Raw genomic sequence first — 26,322 nt, forward strand, 5'->3', positions numbered from 1 at the left:
CTAACTTTTTTTCATTGTGGGGTTAATTAAGGATGGCCATAGTTCATAAAAGAAGATGAATTATATATACTTAGAAACTGCATTTTGGATTATGTATAGTTGATTTTGAATTGTGATAGATTACCCAAAATTTTACAATATATAACTTCAATAAAATATTTTGTACTAATGCTTTTATGCTTGCTTAACTCATTTGAATAAATGTTGATTGTCTTTCCTTTAATATTTTATAAAATTATGATCATAAATGTAAGATATTTGAGAAGTGATATTTTTAGACATTGCCTTACAATGTTGAAGATGATACTTGCTAATAGATAGATATCTTAATCAAACTTTAAGTTATATTTAAACTTATTTTCTAATTACATGCATATTTTATAAATGCTTATAAGATTATCTTTGCTTATTTAGCCTATGTATCAAACTCAACCAAAGCTAATACAAAATGAGGCATTACAGTATTACAGTAGGAGCTATATCACTTGATTCTGGTGTTGGCCCAACAGGTGGCGCTACTACGAGCCGTCTACCACAGCAATACTCACGAATCTTGGCTATAAAATTAGGTAAGCATTATGGTTGGTGCAGGTAAACCGGTTTTTCAAAGTACAATTTGCTATGAGTTAATAGTAAATAAGTAGAGTAGGTTAGATGCTAGCTATCTAGGTAGCTTTATTGTTCGACAAATAACACTGTGTAATCAAGTTTCCTATTCAAAATGGTCCACCATCTATCATTCCTCCTTAATTTATGACATTAATAGAATCCTTCCAATCACACGTTAGAAGCATAAATACACGTTTTAACTTTAGTGGAGGAGAAGCAACGATAACCAATAACATCATTTCATGCTACGACCAAGCCTCTTAACAAAAATATTGAGAATTCAACTTCGCAACCTGAATTCGGTAGTTGTTTTTTTATTGGGTCTTAAATTGAGACTTCCTTAAGAGTTTTTAAAAGCTAAAGAGTCACAACAATTACTAAGTTTAGGTTCCAATGTGATAATAATTATCGAGTTCAATGTCTAACTTGAAAAAGAAAGAGTTCAAACATCAATATAAGAACAATTATCAAGTTTACGATCTAACTTGGACAAAAAAAATTCAGACACCAATATTAAAAAAAATTACCAAGACCAGTCCCAAATAGTGATTTAACTCGTTAATAAACTCTAAAGTTTTGTCAATCTACCTCTTTTAACTCTCTTTTTGTCCTAAGCTACAAACAAGAATTCAATTATTTGAGCCAGCAGTCCTACTTCTGATAGATGAAAATAATGAACATTTAATCATAGATCATGTTTACTGTGACAAAAAAATCAATCACAGCCCTTTATTCACTTTGTTTTTTTTTTCTTCTAACCACACGAAAAGCTTAAGACAGCCTCTTCAAACCAAACCCAAAATAGCTCTAATCTGTTTACATTGTTCAGAGAAGAGTAGGAGATTTTAAAAAAAGAAAGAAAAGAAAACCATTAATTATATATGTATTCTATATATGATCTGTTAGTTCTAAATAACTTTAAGCAAGTAATAATAATCAACCATGTGAAGAAAACAAAAAGAACAGTTGGATGGTGATCTCCTTTAGGTTCTTCTTTCCTTACCATGATCCTCCTCCTCCACCAAACATTCCATTAGTCCAATATCCAGCTGAATTGCCTTGGTCCTTATTTTGATCGGCTTCATTGGTAATGTTTGTTGAAATGGGTTTCATTTCTCCAAAAGGAAAGAAAACCCTTCCTCCATTCTCTTGAATACCATGAATACCGGCAGCCCTATTTTCAAGTCCGTCAATTGAAAAAGTAAGTGCTGGTTTATAGTCTTGCATGGAGAAACCAGTTGAGTAAGGTGTAGTTGAGTCTGGTTCTGGTGCTGGAACGAAAGAATTCAACCCTCTCGATGCCATTCCAGTCCTGAGCAGTCCCAAAGCTGAAGCCGAAGGGTACTTTTGCTGGTGGTCGTTGTTCTCAACTTTAGCAACTTGTATATACTGAGATAGTCCATGACTCGGTTGCATAGGAGGGAAACCCAGGTTCAGATCTTGTTGGCCTTTATGGGTGTTAGGGTTTTGAGAAGACAAATGTGAGAAACTTGTTGGCTTTAGATCTGCAGGAACTTTGGCTGAAGCTGAAGAAGAAGAAGAAGAAGAAGGAGATGAAGAGCTTGATAATATGGATCTTCTGTTCTTTCTTGAACCACCTCCAACTGGAACATTCCTTAGAGATCCACCTTCAGTCCAGTACCTTCTGCAAGTCTTGCAGAAGTATCTTGGTTGAGTGAGGCTGTAGTTGTTGTAATAACAAAACTTGGTGTTGGTAGAGTTACATCTTGGGCAATTCAATTGCTCTGGTGGCCTTGTTTTTCTCTCTAACATTGGTCCCCTTGTGCATGTATTAGGAAGCATCTCTTCCATGGGCTTAACCAAACCAAAATCCTGAAAACCCCGGGATTTATATAAGAGAGAGAGTGAGAAATCATTTCACTATCAAGACAAAAGAAAAAAAAAACCAGACATATCATAAACACCAAAATTAACTTGAAATAGAAGAGAAACAAAAAAAAAAGTACACACACAAAACAAAGTAGGCTTTTTACCTGCTAAATTGTATTGAAAATGAAAAGAAAAGAAAAGAAAACCCAAGAAAATAACAATAAGTAATAACAAATAAAACCTTTTTCCATCCCTTTATCAGCCATCAAAAGAAAAAAAAAGATGGAGAAAAAGAAAAAGTTCAGCCTTTCTTTTTGGTTCCAAGAACATATTAAACTTGCACCCTCCATGAATATATCATTGACAAGGAATAAAAGATAGAAAATATTTATAGCTTTGATTGTCTCTAAAAAAGCGAAAAGAAAAGGAAACCAAGATCAAATCCACCTACCTGTGACCATTTAGCAGCATCCATTAATTTGAGAAGATGAAACCAAAGTGAGGAGAAAAAACAGAAAGGAATTCTCAAAGAGAAAAGAGAATTTGACCTCCTTCAGTTTGTGTGCAGCTGCTGTTTTTATTTGATATAGAAAGAATGTTTTTAGAGTGTTTGTATGGTGGCTTTATCTGTTGGCTTTCACTTTATGGACTATGAAAAAGGAAGGAAAGAGAGGAGAGGGATTGTTTTGACTACTCATAAAATATTACAAACATTAATTTCTCTTTTGGTCTTATTTTATTGTGAAGAATTTCTGCTTCAATCTTATTTAAAGACTAATGCAGATATAGTATATTTGTTTATTTGAATGTGGGTGGAATTATGAGTGTGTGGACTGTAGGTGGGTTACTACTTTTTGACCTCATAATGGGAAAAGTCTTTATTCTATGTTCTTCTCCTGTTACTTTTCTTTCTTTTAAGTTACTTTGTATAAATTTAGACGAAATATCAGATTTAAGTATGTGATTTATGCTATTGTGGATACATATATATATATACGTTTAATATGATTATTTTGGTCTGTGGAAAAAGAAATTGATCACACACGAGACCTGGCCTGTGAGGTGAACTTGTCAAAAGATCCTCCATGCTGCTTCTACTTTTTCATGTTCTTAAAAGTAGTTCCTTTCATTTGCTTGCAGTTAAAGTAATCTATGATTCACCCTTTTCCTTTTTCTTGGCCAATCATTTTATTGTAGAAAATGATTTAAAATTACAAACATTGTCAGAGAATAGTAGATACATGCAGATGAAATTCATTAATTTCATTAAGTTAAAAAAAATAAGTTAGACTTTCTGGGTTGAATCATTTAATTTTATGGAAGTTTAAATTATAATTATAATCGTTTTAGTAAAAATTAGGTGAATAGAATTTTTAAATGAGATTATTACGAGTTTGAAGCTACAACACAGTTTGAACATAAAGATAAAGAACATGACATTTCTCAATCCATTTGGAATTTTTTTCATTCTTCACTATTTTTCTTAATTTTATTTTCGTTTTCTGAAAACAATTTGAATATAATCTCTCTATGAATAGACTCCATCTTTGTTTGAGTAGATGAGAATTCCCATCTCTAAAACATTCTATTTGTTGGCTCTGTAATTTGATTGGAATAAGATATATTTACCTGTAAAGTTGGTGATGCATGAATGGGAATCGCGGATCAAGTATACCATTGTTAATATTAGAATTTTTGGTTTTAGTTGGAAAAAAGAATCTCACGCAGAATTCCAAACTGAAAAAAATATGCTACGCAAAGGTTAATTAACCAGTTCCCAGTTCCCACCTTCAACAACTTTTGGTGAACAAAAAAATTTACCAAGTCATGCATTCTTTTACTCCATCAAAAAAGTGGGTTTAAAATTGAAAGTTAATGGAGGGAGGCGACAGGAAGGCGACAAAGCGAAAGGTAGTGGGATATTGGATGGAAGATTAAATATTTGTTGTCTTAACAACTTTTTTGGTTTGGTCGCGGCTTTTCTTTTTGAAATATTAAAAATAATATTAGGGTTGAAATTCATGGACTTAGAATCTCAGTGGCTATATATTATTCCAGTTTGGTTACGACATGGAAACCTCCTTGCATTTTCGTCCTTTGTCTCTTTTTTCATTGTAGTTTCACATTCATCGTTGTTAAGACTTGACACCACCATTAAAGATAAGCTTACACAGTCCATTACAACACGTGTCGACTTATGTATGTATGCATATATGGTAATCTTTACTGATAATGATGAGATTTTTTCTCAAAAAGCCAAATCTTTGTCTTTGAATTTTCAATTTTCAATTTTATTTTCTTCTTGCAACAAAATGATGAATGTCAAAAGGAAAAAACAAAACAAAACAAAAAAAAAAAGAGATATAGTGTGTTGTTTCTATAACTACATAATTATAAGGAAAACTTTTTATGTCTCCTAAACATAAAAATGTTTGAAAGCATAGATGCTTTGGTGGGTAAGCTTATATTCTGAGGGACTGCCTGGAAATGGGTTGATTAGAGTCATTCAGAAGGCGTAAAACATGGATGGATGTGGTGCTCTACACGTCATTTCTCTTCTCTCCCACCCTTCTTTCTTCACATTTCACCCTATATCTTCCTTCTTATCAACCTATAAACGCCCAGTTTTTACAGCTTCAATGTTTCCCAGCTTTCGCTTCGCCATTTCCACTTTTTCAACTCCAATTTTGTATATATCTCGAATTAAACTACAACAACTCAATTAAAAAATGACATTATTATTTATAATTTTTTATTTTTTATAGATAATCGTTAATTTAATATTTATTTGATTTTAAATCTTTGTTTAATTAAATTAGTGTTGGATCAACTCATAACACAAAGTCAATTAAAGACTTATATAGTGTAAGAATTAAATGAAACTTTAATTAAAATGTCATAAAAAAATATAGCTTTGTAGAAACAACAATTTTTAAATTTTCTAGTAATTTCAAAATTGAATTAATGCTCAACTGTTTATTCATGATACTAATTCACGTGTGTCACATTTTCTAGTACTTGTAAAATAACTACAAAACCTTTAAAGAATGTTCATACTAGCCCGTGTTTGACCATGTCTAATGATTTGCCAGGAAGGAATTGGGGTCCAAGTTCTGTGAAAAGCCTCACTTACTCGATGGGCAGTCGAAAAAGGAAAAAAGGGAAGAAAAATTAAAGAAGTGAGGATGGTTTTTTTAAGCTAAAATATTGAATGAGGGGAAGGCCCATTGCTTTAGGACCATTACAATTACAGACCAACAACGATGTATGGGTTTTGTTCAACTTTTTTTCAACAAAGATTCAAAATCAGTAATAATGTGGTTTCTTTCTTGCTATTTGAAATAATAATAATAAAGGTGCATAAAGTGAGGATATGAATTTAAACTGTGACCTATACTTTATACTATAATGTGATAATAGGCAATGAATGAGAAAATAGACCCAGTATGTATTTTGGCATAGGCCTGAAGGCTAGAAACCAGCCAGGCCTTGGTTTTATAACTTTGGGCATAGGCCCAGTTCCTGAATGGTAATAGCAAATAAAGTTAAAAAGGAAAAGAATATGGACCACAGACTATCAAAATCAATATATAGATGTTGTTAAAGGGGATACAAATGTGACGGTAATGTACCAGAAAAGCAGATATGCCACGTGATAATGCTTCGTTTTCAATCTGTAAACCCAAAAAAGCCTTTTATTTGATGATGATCTTTGAAGACTGAATAGGATGTATAATTTTAGAAAGAATCAATTGTCGACCTCCCATTCATCATATGGCTTCACCCTATATATGTTTTTATATGTTTTCACCACATAATTTGGAATGTGTGCTCTCTCTTGTATTGTTGTCAAATGAAGAAGTTCTGCTTTATATTGGGCTGGTAACAACCACTAGTTTTGGTTTTCATAGTAGTGTTATTTTAGCCAAAAAGCTTTCAAGTTACTTTGGTGGTTGACTTCAACCCATCTGCTCTCCTGCCTTAGGCCATAAGCTACTTTCGGGTTTGGCTAAAAAATATCAAATATGAATGTCTTGTCCTATTTTCCCCATAATGCGGACATAATCAACTCAAACTTGTAAATAGCTTCTAAATTTATAACAATTCAATAAATACTTACAAAAGATATATTGCTTAAATGGAGTAAGGTATATGAAAAAAATATTCGTAGCTTTGGTGGAATGTTGCATAATGCATGGTCATCTTTTACTGAGAACAGGGTGTTAAGAGCATGTTTGGTTGGGTGTATTGGATTAGCCAATACACCCCTAATCCGTGGCCCCACCGATTACCCTGTTTGGTTGGCTGTATTACCCTAATACGAGCCTATTACGCTGCGCACGGATTCCTCATTTTCCCTTATGCAGCGCCGATTTGTAATCCTTTCCAAAAGAAAGGATTACCTAATCGGTCCTCTTTTACCCTCCCAAGCCGTTGCAGCATCTTTTCTTTTTTTTTCATTTTTCTTCCCATTTCTTTCCAACCTTCTCCCTCCTTTTCATGCTTCTATCGTGACCAACCCTTTAACAAACCCTAACAACCCTCAACAAGGCCTTCAATTACAAATCGTATGAGGTAACAGAGTAACAGAGAGTAGCAGCAATGGTTCCCATGTACGCTTCTCCCTTCTTCTATTCCTTTGATTTCAATTAAATTTCTTTATATATACCATGAATTTAATGATCTATTCTTGAAATATTATTTCTTTATTTTTGTTTTTTTGGGGAAAAAATGGATTTTCCTTTCATTTCATTCCATTTCGGCCTGAAATCTGAAAATATGATTAATTTTTTGGTTTTTTAGGTTATATTTACATGTAATTTCAATGTTAACCAGTTTTGTGTTTAAATTTCGTCTTTGAAATTTTACATTTTCAATCGATCAACTGTACATAGGATTTGATTAATGAAGCTAATAGTTGTGAATTAACAAAAGGGAAAGGTTTTAATGCCTGCTGTAATTTGATTGATTTGAACACTATATGGTGTTTAAGGCAATCGATTATTTTCATTGTTAAAATATACCTCTGTTTGTCTGTTTTAGCTCGTTGGATAGTAGCTCTATAAATATTTTTTTTTGTCGGCTATGTTGCTGCTGATGAATGTTGGATATGGGTTCGAGTTTTCTCATTTAAGTTTTACATAAATTTGGAGGTAATGTTAATTGGACTCAGGTGTTTTTGTCAGATATGTGTATGTATGCTTCATAAGTGTGTTCTTTTATGTATTTGGGAATCTTTGGAATATATTAATGTCATATCCATGCCCTAGAATCTGTTTAACATTGCTTGAAATACAAGTTTCTGATACGGTTATTTTTGGAAAAATGAAGAGTACGAGAGCACCTTACAAGTTGGAAATGGGAAATTAACTTGCTCTTGCTTCATACTATGGTCTATAAGATGGATATTATGTTTTTTTGCAATCAAGAGCTAGTGTAAGGGGTAGTTGTTTGTAGAATTCTGTTTATGTTAATGGTGATTGTTGTTCGATCTTGTTAATTATGTAATAAGCTCGTAACTCGTTCAAAGGCACAAATGAGCATGTTGTCATAAAGTGTGACTTTAAGAGTGAGAAAGGGATAACATCTAACTTATTAGATGTACCTTATTAGATGTTGAGAATGCGCTTGCGAAGTTCACATGGGCTAAAGAAGTTCATAAGAAGATTGTTAAGCTGAAAGAGGAAGGCAAACCGATGCCAAAGAACTTTGCTGAGGTAGGTTCACCACTGGTTTTTTTCAGTTATGTTTTTGCTGATCATATGTTGAATGATTAAAATGTATAAGCTAGTGTATTTATGCTTATTGCTCAATTTGTCTGATCTTAAATTCTCTAAGTTAATGTAGGGGAGTTAGTTTGAGTGTCTGATATATATGTTTGACACGGGTGTGTTATGTTCATTTTTTGTCCAAGTTTTTTAATGTATTTGGAGGATTTTTAGAGGATTATCTCCCTATATTCATTCTGGGACTTGCATCAAACATGGATGCATAAAGGAAAAGAAAGAGTCGAACTAACATAGAGTTACAGATGTTTGGTCTGCTGATCTGCGTTATGCTTTTTTGGTTCAATGCCAGATTGCTTAAAAGACTGAGATGTCTGCCTTCATTCATCTTCAGTTGCTGAAATTCGCATTTGAGTTCGGATGAATGTTTCTCCCACAGTTTAAAACATCAATGACAAGTATTAGTTTATGCATCTCTCTTTCTCCATTGGAAATGTCATTCGTTTTATTTTTTTATCTTTTGCAGGTGCAAAAGCTAATGGGTTCAACACCATTGGATCTTGCCAAGTTTAATATGGTAAAGAGTGGAGAAATGAGCCGTAATGCTCCTTGTCCATGTGGTTCCAAGAAGAGATACAAAAGGTAATTTGGCACACTATTTCCCAGCGAACTGTGTTACTGTGAGTAGCTCATAACCTGGACGCAGTGCTTAAGAGATTTTATGTCCTCAACCACGGAATGTTTTTCCAGTGCCAGTGTTGTTCCCTTCAAGTAGCACAATTTGTTTGTCTTCTTTCATAAGAAGTTTCGCTTTGTGAGCTAGTTTCGTTTTGATACTTATATGTTGTTGGGGTCTACTTTAGTATCTAACTTTACAAGTATGTCTATTTTGACTATGAATTTATATTCCGTCCAAATTTAATGATGTGAGACAATCTTAAAGTGTTATGTGAATAAAATTTTATATATTTCAAGTTCAAAGATTAAAATATATCTAATTGTCAAGTTCAATTATTAAAGTGTTATGCCAATAAAATGTTATATATTTCAAGTTCAAAGATTAAAATATATCTAATTGTCAAGTTCAATTATTAAAGTGGACAAAAAAATATACAAGTACTAAAATAAACTTAATTGTCAAGTTCAGGTCAAGAAGTATACTAAATCTTTGGGGTAAATTTTAAAATTATACATGAAATTTAATTTAGGGTATGTTTGTTAATATTTGAATATTATATTTATGCAAAATATAATTTTCAAGTTATTTATTACTTTTAATTTTTTGTGTAGAATAATTAAATTATTTGATTCACTAATGATGTTTTAGCACATTAAATTTGTATTTCGGTTTAAAAATAATAAATGAGATTAAATATTTTTTTATATTATTATATATTATGATTTTAGTAAATTAATATAAGAATAATTATATTAAGAATTTTATTAAATTATATATTTTTTATTAAATTATATTTAATAATTATTATTTTAAATTATTATTAAATTATTTATTATTTATATTAATAATCTTATTAAAATTTAATAACAATAACAATAAATTATCTACCTAAAAAAAATCCTGTTAAGGGTATTTTAGTCATTTTAGTTTTTTTCCTTATGTTATTACGCCTCTATTCCATTCAACCAAACGCAAGAATACTATTACGCCTCTATTCCATTACATTTAACTAAACAATTGAATTGCTATTACGCCTCTATTCCATTACGCATCTATTCTATTACGCATCTATTCCATTACAGCGAACCAAACTTGCTGTAAGAGTTGTGAGAGGCACCAGGCCTTGCTCTTTGGCCCAGCATGCCCTGTCTCATCTTATACAAAGCGAGATCGTTTTAACTTCCATAATTTGGCATCTTATAGAAACCCATCCTCAACACACCGTTCCTTTAACTTCGTCGATGGTGGAGCTTAAGAGCTAACATGAATTGGTCCCGATGGGGTATCTTTGTTGGCTTCAATTCCACATGCATTGTATGCTGATCATAATATTGCTACTTGATATAGTAAGATACGAATTATTTGGCTCATCATCAAAGTTGAATAAAACGATTTTTCTTTTTTCTTTTTTATTTTTTTGTTTCATTAGGATAAAAAGAATTTTGGGCTCAAATAATTTGTCTGGACGTGCCTTGGTGTGCTATGCTAGCAAATCTCTCAAGATTCATGTCGGTGGACAGTAGCCGCTACTAAATCATGCACGCGAATCTAATTACTTGGTGAAAATCGAGTAAAAAAATATCTGGGTTTTTCAGTTCATATATGCTTCATATAAACACACGATAGTTTCAGATATTTAGGGAAAAAATTGGTAAAAAGGTAGATTCCTGGTCATTTCATTGCTTCCTTATTGGGTCACAATCTTTAATTTCTATGGAAAAATAGTCCAAATAATTAACTATTGGGTGAATATATATTTGATACTACAATGTCTATCATCGACATCATTTGGAGCAAAAAAAAACAAAACAGCAAAGTAACACAGTTTCAATATATACTTCTCTAACTCTCGAACACAATCATTATATTAGTACAAATTAACTTAAATAAATCATTGATCTGTTGTACTACCTACTGCTAAATAACTAATTAAGTATGATAATCAAAAGCTTTTCAATTAAGTAGGTGGGGGTGACATGAGTTTGATCCTCCTCCAACCCTAATTTACGCAATGATACGTCATTGATGAGGAACTGTGGGGTACTGCTATCACCACTTATTGTTGTTGTAAGCTTCATGTTTTGGTTCCCACACGATCGCATCACCTTTTTTTAAACAAGTGGCCTGTAATAATGCCATGCATTACGATTGCAACCGTCACCAATGTAACAATAACGTTAATAATAGTCTTCTTATGTAGCAAAAAATATGGGTCCAATAGTTGACTGCTTTTGTGTTTGATTAGAAAAAAATTAAGGAGAAATTGTGGAAGTAATTATTTCGTAATAATTTTGTGATTGGTCGGCTTGAAGAAGAAAATCTATGGCACCCATTTAACATAAAAGGATTGATGGTCTGCAAAGGGTCCACGAAATTTCTCTTCTTTGTTTTGATTTCCTGAAAGAAGCATCTGGAAATTTAGGTGCTTAATTTGTGTGTCGACTAACATAATCAAAACATATTCCAATCTAAATTAAAATAAAAACAAAAATGGACATAATTCATATATGATAAAATTTAAATCAGAATAAATTTACACAAAAATAAAATTAGAGTAAGATATTTTGGTCAATGTGTAATTAACATATATTATTACTGAATCTTAATTCGTTGGGTATCGACATTATTGTCTATACAAAAAGATATAATTTCAAATATATTAAAACGTATTTATATTTTTATTTAAAGATCGAAAAAAAATTATAAATAATTCATATAAATTTGTAGAATTAGCTGGGAAGTAGGAAATAGAAATATTATGATGACAAGTGAGGGTGTGGCATGGGGCAGTAGGAGACATGAGAACATAATAAATTAAGATTTGTTCAAGTACAACATGAGATACAAGTGCATTAACTGCCAACCTAAAACATAAAGTATTGCGTTAATTTCTCATGACCAACACTTAAGATTTTTAGCTGACATAAGAAGGTCGGTCGGTCTGAATTAGAAATAATTATGTGCACGCGAGCCAATTAAAAACAATGAAATATCCAAAAGCAAGAAAATTATTGATCATTGCTCAAAAAGTAGTTCTGTTTGCAGATTGGTGTCGTATTCCATGTGATCTAATTTTCTTAGTGGGATATCCATTTACACCACTGTTAACAAATCAAAGGAACATTCTGCCAACGTAATTAATTAATTTCTTCTTAAATTATTACTACTAATGAAGCTAGTTTAATTGCATGTAGACTAAAACACAAACCATATAACTGTTGTTGTCCCCATGTTTAATTTTCTTTTTCTTTCTTCACTGTCTGATTATATGATTATTGAGGTAGAATAGGTTATCCTTTTCATAAACCTACCATCAACAGGTTTTTAGCGGCATTTTTTTTAGACTTTTAGCGGCGCTTTTTAACGTCACTAAAGATGTTTGCGGCATTTTTGTTCAAACGCCGCAAAACCCATTAAATTCGCAGCCAAAAACTGCACCGTTTTGTCTTCATTATTAAAAATATTTTGTGGCGTTTTTGTTTAAACGCCGCTAATGTCTAGTTTATAGCGGCGTTTTTCATAAAAACGCCACTAGTACATTAAATTTTCTATTGAAACGGCGCCGTTTTGGCAAATTTTAATGCATAGTTTTGTTAATTTAGGTAATATTTATAAAAATTAGATAAAATTATCAATTTTAGTTTTTTAAGTAATATTTATAAAAATTAGGTAAAAATAAAAAATTTAGTGTTTTTATTTCTTTTTTATTTTTCATTTTAATTTATTTTTTATAATTTTTACAATTTTTTACAATTTTACAATTTTAAATTATTATATTCAAATTATTATATATTGCATATCAATTTTAAATTAATAATCTTTACAATTTATTATTATCTCTTTTACAATTATATAAAGAACTTATTTAATATATAAATTAAAAAGTACTAATTAATCCAAATCTTAAACCCTAACCTGACCCCAAATCCCTAACCCCTAACCCCTAAATTTTATTTAATATATAAATTAAAAAACACTAATTAATCTAAACCTTAAACCATAACCCGATCCCTAACTCTTAACCCTTAACCCCTAACCCCTAACCCCTAAACCTTATTTAATATATAATTAAAACACACTAATTAACCTAAACCCTAAACTCTAACCTAACATCGAATTTATAAACCCTAAATCCCTAACTCTTAACATCTAACCCCTAACCCCTAACCCCTAACCCTTAACCCATAAACCTTAAATCACATTAACCCTTAAACTAGAATCCCTAATCCATAATCTCTAATTCCATAATCTATAAAACTTAAAATTATAACTCCTAAACCGGTCTTAAATCCTAAATTAACCATATATATACCCTAAACCATATTTATTAAACCATAAACTATAATGATAATTAAATTAAATATTTTAAAATTAATACTATCTTATCTCTTACAATTATATTTGAAATAATTTAGTATATAAATTAAAAATCAATCAGTCATGTACCCAAAAAATTTTAAAATTATGGCTTAATAATAGTATTTTAATTTTTCTATTTTTAACAAATATTTTTCTATGTTTTTTATTTCAATTTATTTCTACGTGTCATTATTTCAAATTAATCCATTTTTAACAAATATTCATTTAAAATTAAATTGAATTTTAAGTAATAAAATAAACAAATTAAATAGTAATTAATTCAATATTTTAAAATTAATACTATCTCTTTTACTATTATATAAGAAATTATTTAATATATAAACTAAAAAAATCAGTATGTATCCAAAAAACTTTAAAATTATTTTAAATAATAGTATTTTAATTTATCCATTTTTAACAAATATTTTAAATTATTTTAAATCCCTGAGTATTAGCGGCGCTTACTTAAAAACGCCACTAAATCCCTGGCGTCGTTGGGCTTAAGTATTTTTGCGACGCTTTCCCAAAAACGCCGCTAAAGCCCTGAGCTTTAGCGGCACTTACTTAAAAACGCCACTAAATCCCCGAAAGCTCAGAAAACGACATCGTTGGGCTTAAGAATTTTTACGGCGCTTTCCCAAAAACGCCGCTAAAGCCTTGAGCATTAGCGGCGCTTACATAAAAACACCACTAAATCCCCGAAAGCTCAAAAAACTGCGTCGTTGGGCTTAGGCATTTTTGCGGTGCTTTCCCAAAAACGCCACTATAGCCCTGAGCATTAGCGGCGCTTACTTAAAAACGCCACTAAATCCCCGAAAGCTCAGAAAACGGTGTCGTTGGGCTTAGATTTTTTTGCGGCGCTTTCCCAAAAACGTCGCTAAAGCCCTGAGCATTAGCGGCGTTTACTTAAAAATGCCACTAAATCCCCGAAAGCTCAGAAAACGGCGTCGTTGGGCTTAGGTTTTTTTGTGGCGCTTCTCTCAAAAACGCCGCTAAAGCCCTGAGCATTAGCGGCGCTTTCTTAAAAACGCCACTAAATTCCTGAAAGCTCGAAAAACGGCGTCGTTGGGCTTAGGTATTTTGTGGCGCTTTCTGGAAAACGCCACTAATGCTTATTTTCAGCAGCGTTTTCCATGAAGCGCCGCTAATGATCGATCTTTAGCGGCGTTTTTTATCCAACCGCCGCTAAAAACGCTTCTAAAAGTCTGTTTTGGTATAGTGCATCCATGATTTTTTTTATTGGTGTACTCACTTTGTGCAACAATATCCTCATGCTCCTGCAAGAATAATACTAGCATTGTACTGTAATTCCATCAGAGGGTTGCGAACCTAGTCCGATGGACAAGGCTCATACAAAATTTGTTTAGCAATCCAACCACAAGCTAAATTCCCATTCCGAGAAGTAAAATGAAAGGAAAAATTACAGTCATCCAGGATTAAAGAGAGTATATCGATTGAGATTGGTGATTGATTCCCAAAGATAAAAAATCTTAATTTAATGTGTCGACGCGGAGCTTGCTGTCAGATTTCAAAATGGTATTTTGTCATTGATAAGTGTAGGATTCTCGGGCTAAGCCTTAAAGCAAAGGCTTCGACCTCTAATCCGGAGGACGATTGGATTAGCATGCTAGTTCCAGCAACTACATGTTCTAGGTTGTCTCGGACAAGAGCAATAATACCAATAGTAGAGGTCGGTGAAATTAAATGCATGTCACAATTAATCTTTAAAGTGACTTTCGGGGGAGGAGTCCATGTCCAAAAGGGAATGGTGGAAGGCATGACTTGAATCAAAGGACTTGCAGGAAAGTAAAAATATCCTTTTAGGCTTCATTCCACACCGGAAAAATTCAGTTTGAAAACGATTTTCTTACATAAAAAATTAAAATTTAAAAAACGACCCAATTTGTAATATTTATAATAATAAATCTTAACCGAATTCTTGACTTCTATTACAGTCAAACCACAAAGCATGCATGAAAAAGATAACCAACATTACTTAGTTTACTTCACTACAATTAGATCTACTCATGGGTTGAGTCACCTACCCAAGCCCGAAGGCCCGCTCAAAAAATGGGTTTGGGTAAAATTTAAAGCTCATTTTTTATATGGGTCAGGCATTTTGCAAGATTTTTCAGCCCAAGCCTGGCCAGATTTGAATATATTATGTCATAAAAATATTATATTAATTATATATATTAAATAATAGTTATATTTATATTTATATTTATATTTATATTTATATTTATATTAAATTACTAACCCAATAACAATTAAATTCATTACCCAAAACATAAAAATAAAAAATAAAATAAAAACCTTACCCAACTAAATGACCTAACTCAAAATTCAAAATTTTAAAAATTATATTTAATATAATAAAATATATTTATGTGTGTGTGTTTTTTAATAAATATGATATGGTATTCCTTTAAAATAAAAAGACAATGATGGAATAATATACCATCCTAAAAACCACAACAACCTTCCAAATTAAAAAACAAAACAAAAATTAAAAAAAGCGAAAAGCCAAACCTCTATTCTTTCTTCCTATATGCTCACGAAATTCCTTTCAAACCCTGTTGCAACTTAGATCTGAAAAGAAAGAAAGAACAAGAAACAAAGAAGAAAAGGGAGTATCGAGAGAAGAGAAGAATGCTAAAAAAACAGTTTCAATTTCATAACCTCAATTTGAATCAGTTACAGGTATATATGGAAATCCAATAATAGCAACCCCCAATAATAATGGACCAAAACACATCGTTTTAACTCTATAAAACGCATCGTATGGTTAACTAAAATATAATGTAAAACGCAACGTTTAAGACCAAAGCATTAACAACAATAACGAAAATATGAAAAGAAAGTGACCGTTAAACGATGCCATAACAATTGCCCCCTCCTGAATAGGATTCTTGTCCTCAAGGATCAAACGCAGGAAAATAACGTTGAAGATCATATAGCTTTTCCCACGAAGCATCCTCAAGAAAAGTATCCGCCCACTCGACGAGAACCTCCATAGTAGCATGATTACCCTGCTTGACTAAGCGCCTGTCTAAGACTCGAATTGGTGTCTTGAGAAGAGCTCCATCAGAACCAACTGGTGGTAAGGTTGAAGCACTCACCGCTGATCCAATATGCTTCTTCAATTGGGAGACATGAAAAGTAGGATAAATACGAGCGGAAGATGGTAACGTTAGTTTGTAAGCAACTTGTCCAACCTGAGCCTCCACTAAAAAAGGCCCAAAACATCGAGGCGACAATTTTTGATTTTTGAACTTGCACAAAAATGTTGTCTATATGGTTGCAGCTTCAAGTACACCAAATCACCGACTTGGAATTCCCGTTCGGAATTCCGTTTGTCAGCCATCTGTTTCATCTGATCCTGGGCCCGAGTGAGATGAAATTCCAAAACCATGCGCATAGCCTCTCTATGTTGTAAGGTACGGTCCAATGTAGCTACTGGAGATGCACCTGCCACATAGGGTAAGTGAATAGGTGGATCTTGCCAATAGAGGGCCTCATACGGAGTGGTCTGAATCAGGGATTTAAATAGCGGTCCGTTACCGAAATAGCGGCCGTTATATAGCGGTAACGGCACCGTCCGAAACCGCTACTGCCGAAACCCGCTATACCCGCAATACACAATAAGTAATGTAAAATTCACGACCGCGATACCTGCAATGACCGCAATAGCATCCGTTATGTCCGCAACCGCGATAAACGCAATGCGACCGAAAACGCGACCGCGACCGCAATTTAAATCCCTGGTCTGAATAGCCGAAAGGTAGGTGGTATTATACCACCACTCTGCCAATGGTATCCAAGACGTCCAAGTATAAGGTTTTTCACCAATCATACACCGCAAATAACCTTCTAGACATTTGTTAAGAATCTCAGTTTGGCCATCCGTTTGAGGGTGGTAGGCCGTCAACCTCTTCAATTTGGCGCCCATTTACCGGAACAATTTCTGCTAAAAATTACTTAAGAAAATTTTATCTCTATTAGACACGATAGACTTAGGAATTCCATGCAACTTATAAATGTGGGTGAGATATTCTTGAGCCACAGTGAGAGTAGTAAAAGGGTGAGCCAAAGCAATGAAGTGACCATACTTGGTCAAGCGGTCAACCACTACAAGAATGGTCGATTTACCTTGTGACAGTGGTAGACCCTCAATAAAAATCCATGCTGATGGTAGTCCAAGAACGATCTGGTATAGGTAAGGGTTGCAAGAGCCCAAGTGAAGCAGAATTGTCAGCTTTGCAATGCTGGCAAATGCCACACTCACGCACCCAACGTTTAATATCTGTAGAAAGCCCCTTCCAATAAAGTAAGGTTGAAATCCTATAGCGAGTGCCATGGATACTCGAATGACCACCTAAAGTAGTGTCATGGAAGAGACTGAAGATGTGTCTTCAAAGCTGGATATCATTACCTACCACAACTTTTCCCAATCTATGGAGGAATGTACCATGCCATGAGTACTTTAGATCAATTGGGGTTGAGTTTGAACATCCTGACACAACTGAGAGAGCTTCTTGTTTGTCACATATGAAGCGATAATACGTTTACATACTGTAGACCAATCCGAATCAAAACTGCATTCACATTGAAGCAGTTGGTGGGTAAGGTTAAGAGGTTTTCTGGACAAGGCATCAGCAATTGTATTCTGAGCCCCCTTGCGGTATAAAATCGAATAATCATATCCTAACATCTTAGCAACCCACTTTTGCTGGTAAGGTGTAATTGTCTGCTGTTTAAAAAGGAACTTTAAGCTCTGGTGGACTGTTTTAATGAAGAAATGCCTACCAACAAGATACGAATGTCATTTTTTAACTACCAATATCACTGCAAGCATTTTCTTGTCATAAATGGACAAGGCTTGATATTTGACTCCCAACGCCTTGCTGAAGCATGCCACTGGTTTCTCTTTTTATTATAAAATAGCCCCGACCCCTTGACCACTGGCATTCGTCTCCACACAAAAAGGCTCCTGAAAATTTGGCAAAGCTAGAATTGGAGCCTGACAAACAGCTGCTTTAAGTTGATCAAAAGTAGTCTACTCCACCACTGACCACTGCCATGGAACATCATTCTTTAATAATCTGGTGATAACTAGAACGCAAATCTAGCTTGGAAAAGTAATGTGCGTGCCCCAACTCATCTAACAATCCTTCGATAATAGGGATAGGGAATCTGTCCTTAAGAGTCAATTGGTTGAGCTATCTATAGTCTATACACAGCCTCCAACTACCATCTTTCTTTTTAATCATCACCACAGGAGATGCAAATAAACTGTTGTTATCTTTGATAATTCCAGCTTGCAACATTTCTTGTATCAGCTTCTCAATTTTAGTCTTTTGAACCGCAGGATATTTGTAAGGCCTCACCTTAACAACATTAGATTCATCTATCAAAAGAATTCTGTGGTCATGTAATCGAGGAGGAGGTAGACTTGTAGGAGTCTAGAATATATCCTCAATAATGAGACTTTAAAGTTTGAGTGGCAACTGAACTGGTTGCATTGTAAGAGTAGTCTAATCACAAGAAGACAAAAGCATCGGACATGGTCCATTATCTACCAAACTCATGCATTTGGAAAATTGACTACTAGGGACAATATACAATGAACTTGGTATTGTGCCTCGCAAGATACAGTTCTGTTCCATATGAGTAAACTACATAGTCAAATTAGAAAAATTCCACACAATGAGTCCCAATGACAACAACCAGTGAATGCCAATCACCAAGTCAAAGCCCTTTACTGATAAAACTAAGAAATCAGTGGTAAACCTATACCCTTGTGCTTCCCACAAAACTGCTCTGCACAATCCTTAGATACACAATCAAACTCCATTTGCTACCATTACCCTCAGGTTAGGTCCTGATTCTATTGCTAAATTCAACCGTTTAGCCACCTTAAAATCTATGAAATTTTGTGAACTACCAAACCCACCAGAACCACCACTTTAGTGTGATCAATAACAACTGGAAATATCATAGTATTATGTCCCTGTAACCCTTGCAATGCATGTAACGACAACACAGGAGTAGGGATCTCTAGAGCCTCATTTGTTAAATCCAACTGTTCAGGACAATCTTGAAACTCTTTATGAGATGGACTCATCGTATCTACACTATATTCCCATAGTGGCTCAACAATAAGCTGGTACATCTGAGACTTCAAACACTTGTGGCTTGGCGAGTACTTCGAACCGCACCAAAAATAAAGACATTTTTTCCTCCTATCTTCCAACTCCACTTGGGACAATGACTTGGAATGAATTTTTTGTCCTGATTTACCACTCACTGATTCCCCTGCTGAAACCAAACTTCCCTCACCTCGCTGCACTTTAGGTACAGGAAATAAAGGCCTCGCTGAACTAACTCCACTACTAACAGTGAATTCCTTTTTCACCGGCCCTGACACAATATTCTCAACCTGCCTCGTCAAATTGTAACCCTCCACCAATGTTTGGGGTTTAAACAACCAGAGATACTGACCTATTTCAAGTTTCAGATTACTAAAGAATATGCTTAATGCATAGGTTTCAGGTAAATTTAACTGGTTCAACAAACTCAAAAAGCCATCATGAAACTGATCAACAGAGTCATGTTGCTTGAGAGTTACTAACTCAGCCATAGGATCGAGGAAAGAGTCAGACCCAAAACGTTCCCTAAGTCCCCTCGCATGAATCTCCCAAGTCAGTAGGTACAACCCATCATGTCTGCGTACAAAGAAATTATGCCAATCTAGTGCATTTCCCTCAAGGTGCAACATAACCACCCTAACCTTCGCATGTTCACCAATCCCTTCAGCCTCAAAATACTGTTCTAATTTAGACCACCATCCTCTAAAATTATCACCATCAAAGTACAGACAATCTACTCGAAAAGAGGAATGCTCAACCTCCACCATGCCTCCCCAAGAGGACATATTTGAATGGTCGAGATCTGGTATTGGAGATACCACTAAGTGTTCCTTCGCTGAAAAACCAGGAGGAGAACCTAAAACACCCTTCCCTTTACCAGTCATTGAACCAGTGACTGCAATCGGAGGGCTCTGACCAAAATATTGTTCAAATAAATAATAAAGCTCAGAACGAAGTTCGGATCGTACCTCTGAGTGCACCTCTGATTTGATTCCCTCTTGGAAATCTTTGAAACGCGCATCGATCCTTGCATCTAGCTGAGAGAACTTCACTTGCATTTGAGAAAGCTCACCTTGTAACATACCTAGTTCCTTCTGCATTCTGGTGGTTACTCCTTCCACGATCATGAGGATCGGTAGCTCTAATACATTTGTTGTGACTTAGATCTAAAAAGAAAGAAAGAACAATAAACAGAGAAGAAAAATGAGTATCGAGAGAAGAGAAGAATGTTGAAAATACAGTTTCAATTTCATAACCTCCATTTGAATCAGTTACAGGTATATATGGAAATTAATAACAGCAACCCCTCATAATAATGGACTAAAATACATCATTTTAACTCTATGAAACGCATTGTATGGTTAACTAAAACACAATGTAAAACGCAACGTTTAAGACCAAAACATTAACAACAATAACGAAAATATGAAAATAAAATGGCCGTTAAATGATGCCATAATAGATCCAAGCCAAAAGACTCATGCAAGAACAAATCCTTACTATCAAAAGAGAGAAAAACACTTTGGAGACCATTTGGGAAATATATTAGAAAAATCCCAAAAATTGCCTTTATTTTATTAATTTTTGAAAATTTATAATAAATTTAAATGTTTTCAAAATTTTAATTAATAAATATTCTATTTTAATTATAATTATAGGAAAAAATAAGAAATGTAAAAGAAATAATCATTTCTTTCTCAACTATTTTTATATATTTTCCAATTAATTTTACCTCTTGACTAAAAAGATACTAATCAGACTAATCGGTCAAATAAATTTCCATAATGAAACTACTTTTATGAATTTATGGTCTGATTTAATTAAAGGGTTGATTTTTTAAATTGGTTTAATTTTTTAAAATTAATAAAAAATTTCAATTATTATAATTGGTTGAGGGCGAGCATCTACTTTGGAGTGCCTCACTCTCTCAACGATGGAAGTATTGTTCTCGAGGTATCTATATTGAATTTTAGCCCCGGATTTTTGTCTCTCTACTTCAAAGAGAGCCCAAAGGGGTTCACAAAGTTTTGAAAGAGAGCGCCTAAATTCACAAAGGAAATGTTCTATTATTTTGATCTTAATGAGATTTGAACCCATGCCCTTAAAAGGTAAGAACACTACTTAAAGGGTTTAAGGGCATGGATTCAAATCCTACCAAAACCAAAATGATAAAGTATTTACTTGGTGGATCTAAGCGCACCTGTTGAAACTCCATGAGCCTAGGCACTCCTATCGAAACTTCGTGAATCCCTTTGGGCTCTTCTCAAAGTACAGAGATAAAAACTCAATATTAAAATTGAGCATAAACACCTTAGGAATAATACCTCTGTCGTCGAAGAAGTGAGACACACCAAAACATATACTCTCTCCACATAATTATTTTAATAAATATATTCAATTTATAACAAAAATCTAATAAGTAATTAGAATATAATTAAAATTATATAAAAATTTAAATTCTTGCAAATTCGGGGGCAAAATATTCTCATATAACTTATATTTTTTTTATTATAAATATAATTAAATAAAGTGCAACAACCCAAGTGAAGCTGAAAAAATGCTAGTAGTTATATTCTTTGACATATCCTCTACACCACCAACATCAACATACTACCCTTAAAAATATAAAAATTATAAAGATATAGTCTATTAAAATGATAAAATTATATTTTTTCTATTATAAAAATTATAATTTAATTTTGGCCCTAAAAGAATTTCCGATTTCACCTCGTACTTATTATTAGTATACTTCAAAAGGTAGAAACTTCAATGTGGCTACCCTTGGACTATACAGTACACAACTATGAATTTTAGTGCATTAATTTAAATTATTCTCAATGAAAATGTAAAAGAAAAAATTTATAAATCATGAAATATGATTTAATGATTGTTCATTTTATCCCTTAATTATGTGATTGGGGATTTAATTACCCCTTCGAAGAATATTTGTAACAAATGAATTAATCACTGCTATCGACGATGAATACTGTGATTATATATATAAATGAGTGTTACTAAATAAAGTATATAAATACACAAATTTGCATGCTTAGAGTGGTTAGGTAAGTGGTTTGGATTGGTGGAATACCATTTATTTCCATTGACTTTCTATAAAAATTAAAATAATATAAAGATCCTTTGGAGAAAAATAATGTAAAGATCTTAAATATAACCCATGGTTGTCCATGGGAGTATAGTGTACAAAGCAAGTACAAACAAAGTACTAGTGTCACGGGGATAGAGTTTTCTCTTGCGATCCGTGCGGCCTGAAGCAATCTGTTCATCCAAACTCGCCTAAGTCAGCCTTAACTCAAGTGAGGATTCCTTAAGAACTCCTCCAAGGCACCAAATTGAAGAGCGGAAGCGATTTATGCCAAAAGAAGAACAACAAAGAACAACAGAAAGAACGCTCGCAAAGTGTTTGAGTAAATGCACTCTATTCTCTTATTCACAAAGAATAATGAAACAATGAATGGAGTGAGTACAACTGAGGGGGAGGCTCTCTATTTATAGTTGAGCTCCTCCAAAACTGACGGTCAAGATACATTTACATCGACGGACGAGATTAACCATATCCTTTTATTTTAGGGATTTACAAGATATGCCATATCAAATCTAATCTAATCTTTACAAGATACGATTCCCTCTATCTTCTAAGATTAGTTACCATATTAGCCTAAGTTGCCATCTATTCATTATCGGGCCAACCAGGCTTCAATCTGACAGGCTTCTCTAATATTGGATGCATTTGGTGCGATGGTCACGGGCTTTGAACTGCGGCCCGTGACATTCTCCCCCTGCGGCCCGTGACATTCTCCCCCACCCATTCTCACAGTGTCCTCATTGCGACTTCCGAATGGCACTGACTTGATTCGCCTCGATCTCCTTTCGACTCCTTAGCCTTTCCCTTCCTTCGGGACTTTTGCCTCGGCTTACGTTTCTTCTTAACTCGAACCGTCCTACTCGTTTGTACATCTCGATGACAAGAATTTATGTCACTCTCTTGCCCACATTCTAAATTGACTCGAACAGAATCCTCTTGATTCACCACACTTGGCTTCGCTTTGCCCACAGTCTCTCGGCCTCTTTGCTTAAGAACTTCGAAAGGGCCCCTACGTTCTAGCCAAGTCAACAAGTTAGAATGTAAAACACTATCACAGTGTTCAGAATGTACCTTTGCATTTACTCTGTCAACTGTCCCACATGCATCACTTCTTTTTCCTTGAAGTTCGATGCACTACCTACCTCTCCCATAGGTGAAAGCCTTGTCGATGACTCGGCCAACTCCAAGCTTCACTGTTTTCATCGCAACTCTTACCTCTAAGTTCGATGACAAACTCACATCTTCCTTAGGTGGAAGCCCCTCCGATGACTCACCAAACTTAGACGTTGCCTTTCTTTTGACTCCGGCTTGCTTTGGACAATTCCGCAACTAATGCGGACCACGGCACAAGAAGTACTTTACTCACTTTTTTTCGTTCATCTTTGCCCTCTTGGCTTCGGCTTTTCCTTTGCTCGAACCAAGCTTCTTGGGCTCATTGTCTACTCATTTAGTTCCCCTCGATGACAGACTTTCTCGGACACTTCCGTAACCTATGCGGACCATAACACAAGAAGCACTCCACTGGCTTCTTCTCGCTTCCGGCCTCCTTGGCTTTGACACCCATTGCGCTCGAACCAAGTACCAATGCCTTACCCACCGGCTTCTCCTTAAGCGTGGATTTTTTCGGACATTTCTTCAACATGTGTAGACTGTTGCAAAAGAAAGCATTTCAACTTGTCCATTTTCCTCTTGGGTTTCTTCTTCCCAACTCGTGGTTTCCCATTACCACTATTGTCGCCGTTGCCGTTGCCATTGCCATCAACAATATCTTCCTTATGATCCATTTCACATACGCCCCTTTTCTCAGACTTGGAAGACCTAAGCTCGTCTTTCCCTAGACCAAGCTTGACCACGAACTTAACTACTATCATGGCTTCTGACAGCTTTTAGACACTTCTTTGATCAACCTCCTGTTTGACCCACAACTTCAATCCATTCTGAAAAGCAAGCAATGCTTCTCTTTCGGTCACCTTTGAAACTTGGAGCATGAGTTCCTTGAACTCTCGAACATACTCCCCCACTGTGCCCCGTTGCGTTATCCCTTGGAGTTTTGTCCGAGCTTCTTCCTCGACAAATTCTGAGTGAAACTGTCCCTTCAATTCGTATTGGAACTCTTGCCATGTCCCAATCTCACATTGTCTTTTATCTGTGGTCCTGCCTCGCCACCATAAAAGTGCAATGTCAGTAAGAAACATTGAAGCAGTGTTTACCTTAACTGCATCGTTCACGATGCCTTTGGCACGGAAGTAGTTTTCCATCCTCCATAAGAAATTATCCACATTGCATGCAAACCTTGTCCCCACAAACTCTTTTGGCTTCGGGACATCCTCGTTATTGAGTGCTGCACTTGACACTCCCTTCCCTACGGTTGCTTGGCACAAGGCCAGCTCTCCCTCAAGCTCCTCTATTCTTGTACTCAAAGCCCTTGTCGTAGCCATTGTTTCCTCCTTCAAAGCCATCATCATGGCCTCGAAAGCATCGTTTCTCTCGTCAACTTCTTCTTTTGGGAATCTAGCAACTTTTGCACACTATCCCTTTGGGAAGTGAGAAACATGGTCACAAAGTCCCTGGACTGCTCCCTCAAGTCATCAATGCTTTCCCCAAACGTATTGTTTGACTCTTTTGCATCCTCCATGGACTCATCAAGTTTACCCACGCGTTCTTCAACAGCCGAAAACATCTCCCTCAAAGACTTCCTCACCCACCTTTGTTCGAACTCTTCTCTTGACATCCTAACGGTGCCTTTGAACCAACAACTCGGATATTTCTTAGTTCAAACCTTACTTTGATACCACTTGTCACGGGGCTAGAGTTTTCTCTTGCGATCCGTACGGCCTTATACGATCCGTTCGTCCAAACTCGCCTAAGTCAGCCTTAACTCAAGTGAGGATTCCTTAAGAACTCCTCCAAGGCACCAAATTGAATAGCGGAAGCGATTTATGCCAAAAGAAGAACAACAAAGAACAACAGAAAGAACGTTCGTAAAGTGTTTGAGTAAATGCTCTCTATTCTCTTATTCACAAAGAATAATGAAACAATGAATGGAGTGAGTACAACTGAGGGGGAGACTCTCTATTTATAGTTGAGCTCCCCCAAAACCGACGGTCAAGATACATTTACATTGACGGGCGAGATTAACCATATCCCTTTATTTTAGGGATTTACAAGCTATGTCATATCAAATCTAATCTAATCTTTACAAGATATGATTCCCTCTATCTTCTAAGATTAGTTACCATATCAGCCTAAGTTGCCATCTCTTCATTATCGGGCCAACTAGGCTTCAAACTGACAGGCTTCTCTAATAGCTCTTTGAATCGGGCCAGTTCTCGTGGGCCAAATGATCCCCATCTGAGCAATAGACCTCCATTGGATGCATTTTGTTCGATGGTCACTGGCTTTGAACTGCGGCCCGTGACACTAGCACGTTATCTTACCCTTGCTTTTCAAATTTCTTAAATATATATACATATATATATTTGTAAATATTTGAGATGGTATGAACATTTTACATATATAAGAAATAAAAATATATATAAATGTTAAATGTAATAAAAAAATAAATCATATTCAAATTTTAAAAACAATACTATTCCGAAAAAATAATTATGAATTCCGAATAGGCTAAGGGTTAGTTTGTTTCTTTGAAAATGATTTTCGGAAAATGATTTTTTGAAAATAACTTACTTTCCTGGAAAATTTAATATTTTTCTGGTGTTTAGATGAATCTGTGTCAAATATTTTCTATTGTTTAACAAATTCCTTAAAAATATTTCATAAAAATTGTTTTCAATGAACCAAACATGCATTTGAGATTTTCTTATCTTTTCATTATTTAATTGAGTTTATTTTATATCTATAAAT

At 34.5% G+C, this 26,322-nt stretch overlaps 3 protein-coding genes across 4 annotated transcripts; 1 reads left to right on the forward strand and 2 right to left on the reverse strand.

Annotated features, from left to right (window-relative positions):
* Window positions 1-1,297: 1,297 nt before the first annotated feature.
* LOC107954448 (dof zinc finger protein DOF2.5) lies at window positions 1,298-3,193 on the reverse strand. The gene is made up of 2 exons (XM_016890007.2): window positions 2,891-3,193; window positions 1,298-2,442 (listed from the first exon to the last, which is right to left on the reverse strand). The coding sequence occupies exons 1-2, from the start codon at window positions 2,912-2,914 to the stop codon at window positions 1,609-1,611; spliced, it is 858 nt and encodes a 285-aa protein (XP_016745496.1). The 5' UTR covers window positions 2,915-3,193; the 3' UTR covers window positions 1,298-1,608.
* Window positions 3,194-8,033: 4,840 nt separating this feature from the next.
* On the forward strand, window positions 8,034-9,156 carry LOC107954449 (protein translocase subunit SecA; the record flags this gene model as incomplete). Its single annotated transcript, XM_041096728.1, has 2 exons — window positions 8,034-8,156; window positions 8,692-9,156. Coding segments are annotated over 2 exons (243 nt in total), but the record flags the coding sequence as incomplete, so codon positions are not given.
* Window positions 9,157-10,566: 1,410 nt separating this feature from the next.
* Window positions 10,567-20,645, reverse strand: LOC121219094 (uncharacterized). Of its 2 annotated transcripts, none has more exons than XM_041096730.1 (2): window positions 15,736-20,645; window positions 10,567-10,968 (listed from the first exon to the last, which is right to left on the reverse strand). In XM_041096730.1, exon 1 carries the CDS (start codon window positions 20,480-20,482, stop codon window positions 19,130-19,132), a length of 1,353 nt encoding a protein of 450 aa, XP_040952664.1. In that variant the 5' UTR covers window positions 20,483-20,645; the 3' UTR covers window positions 10,567-10,968; window positions 15,736-19,129. The 2 variants fall into 2 exon arrangements, with proteins under 2 accessions (XP_040952664.1, XP_040952663.1); XM_041096729.1 differs by having other exon boundaries at window positions 10,567-11,241.
* Between the last annotated feature and the right edge of the window lie 5,677 nt (window positions 20,646-26,322).

This window comes from Gossypium hirsutum, chromosome D07 (assembly GCF_007990345.1).
Source record: "Gossypium hirsutum isolate 1008001.06 chromosome D07, Gossypium_hirsutum_v2.1, whole genome shotgun sequence".
In the NCBI taxonomy this organism is placed as follows: domain Eukaryota; kingdom Viridiplantae; phylum Streptophyta; class Magnoliopsida; order Malvales; family Malvaceae; genus Gossypium; species Gossypium hirsutum.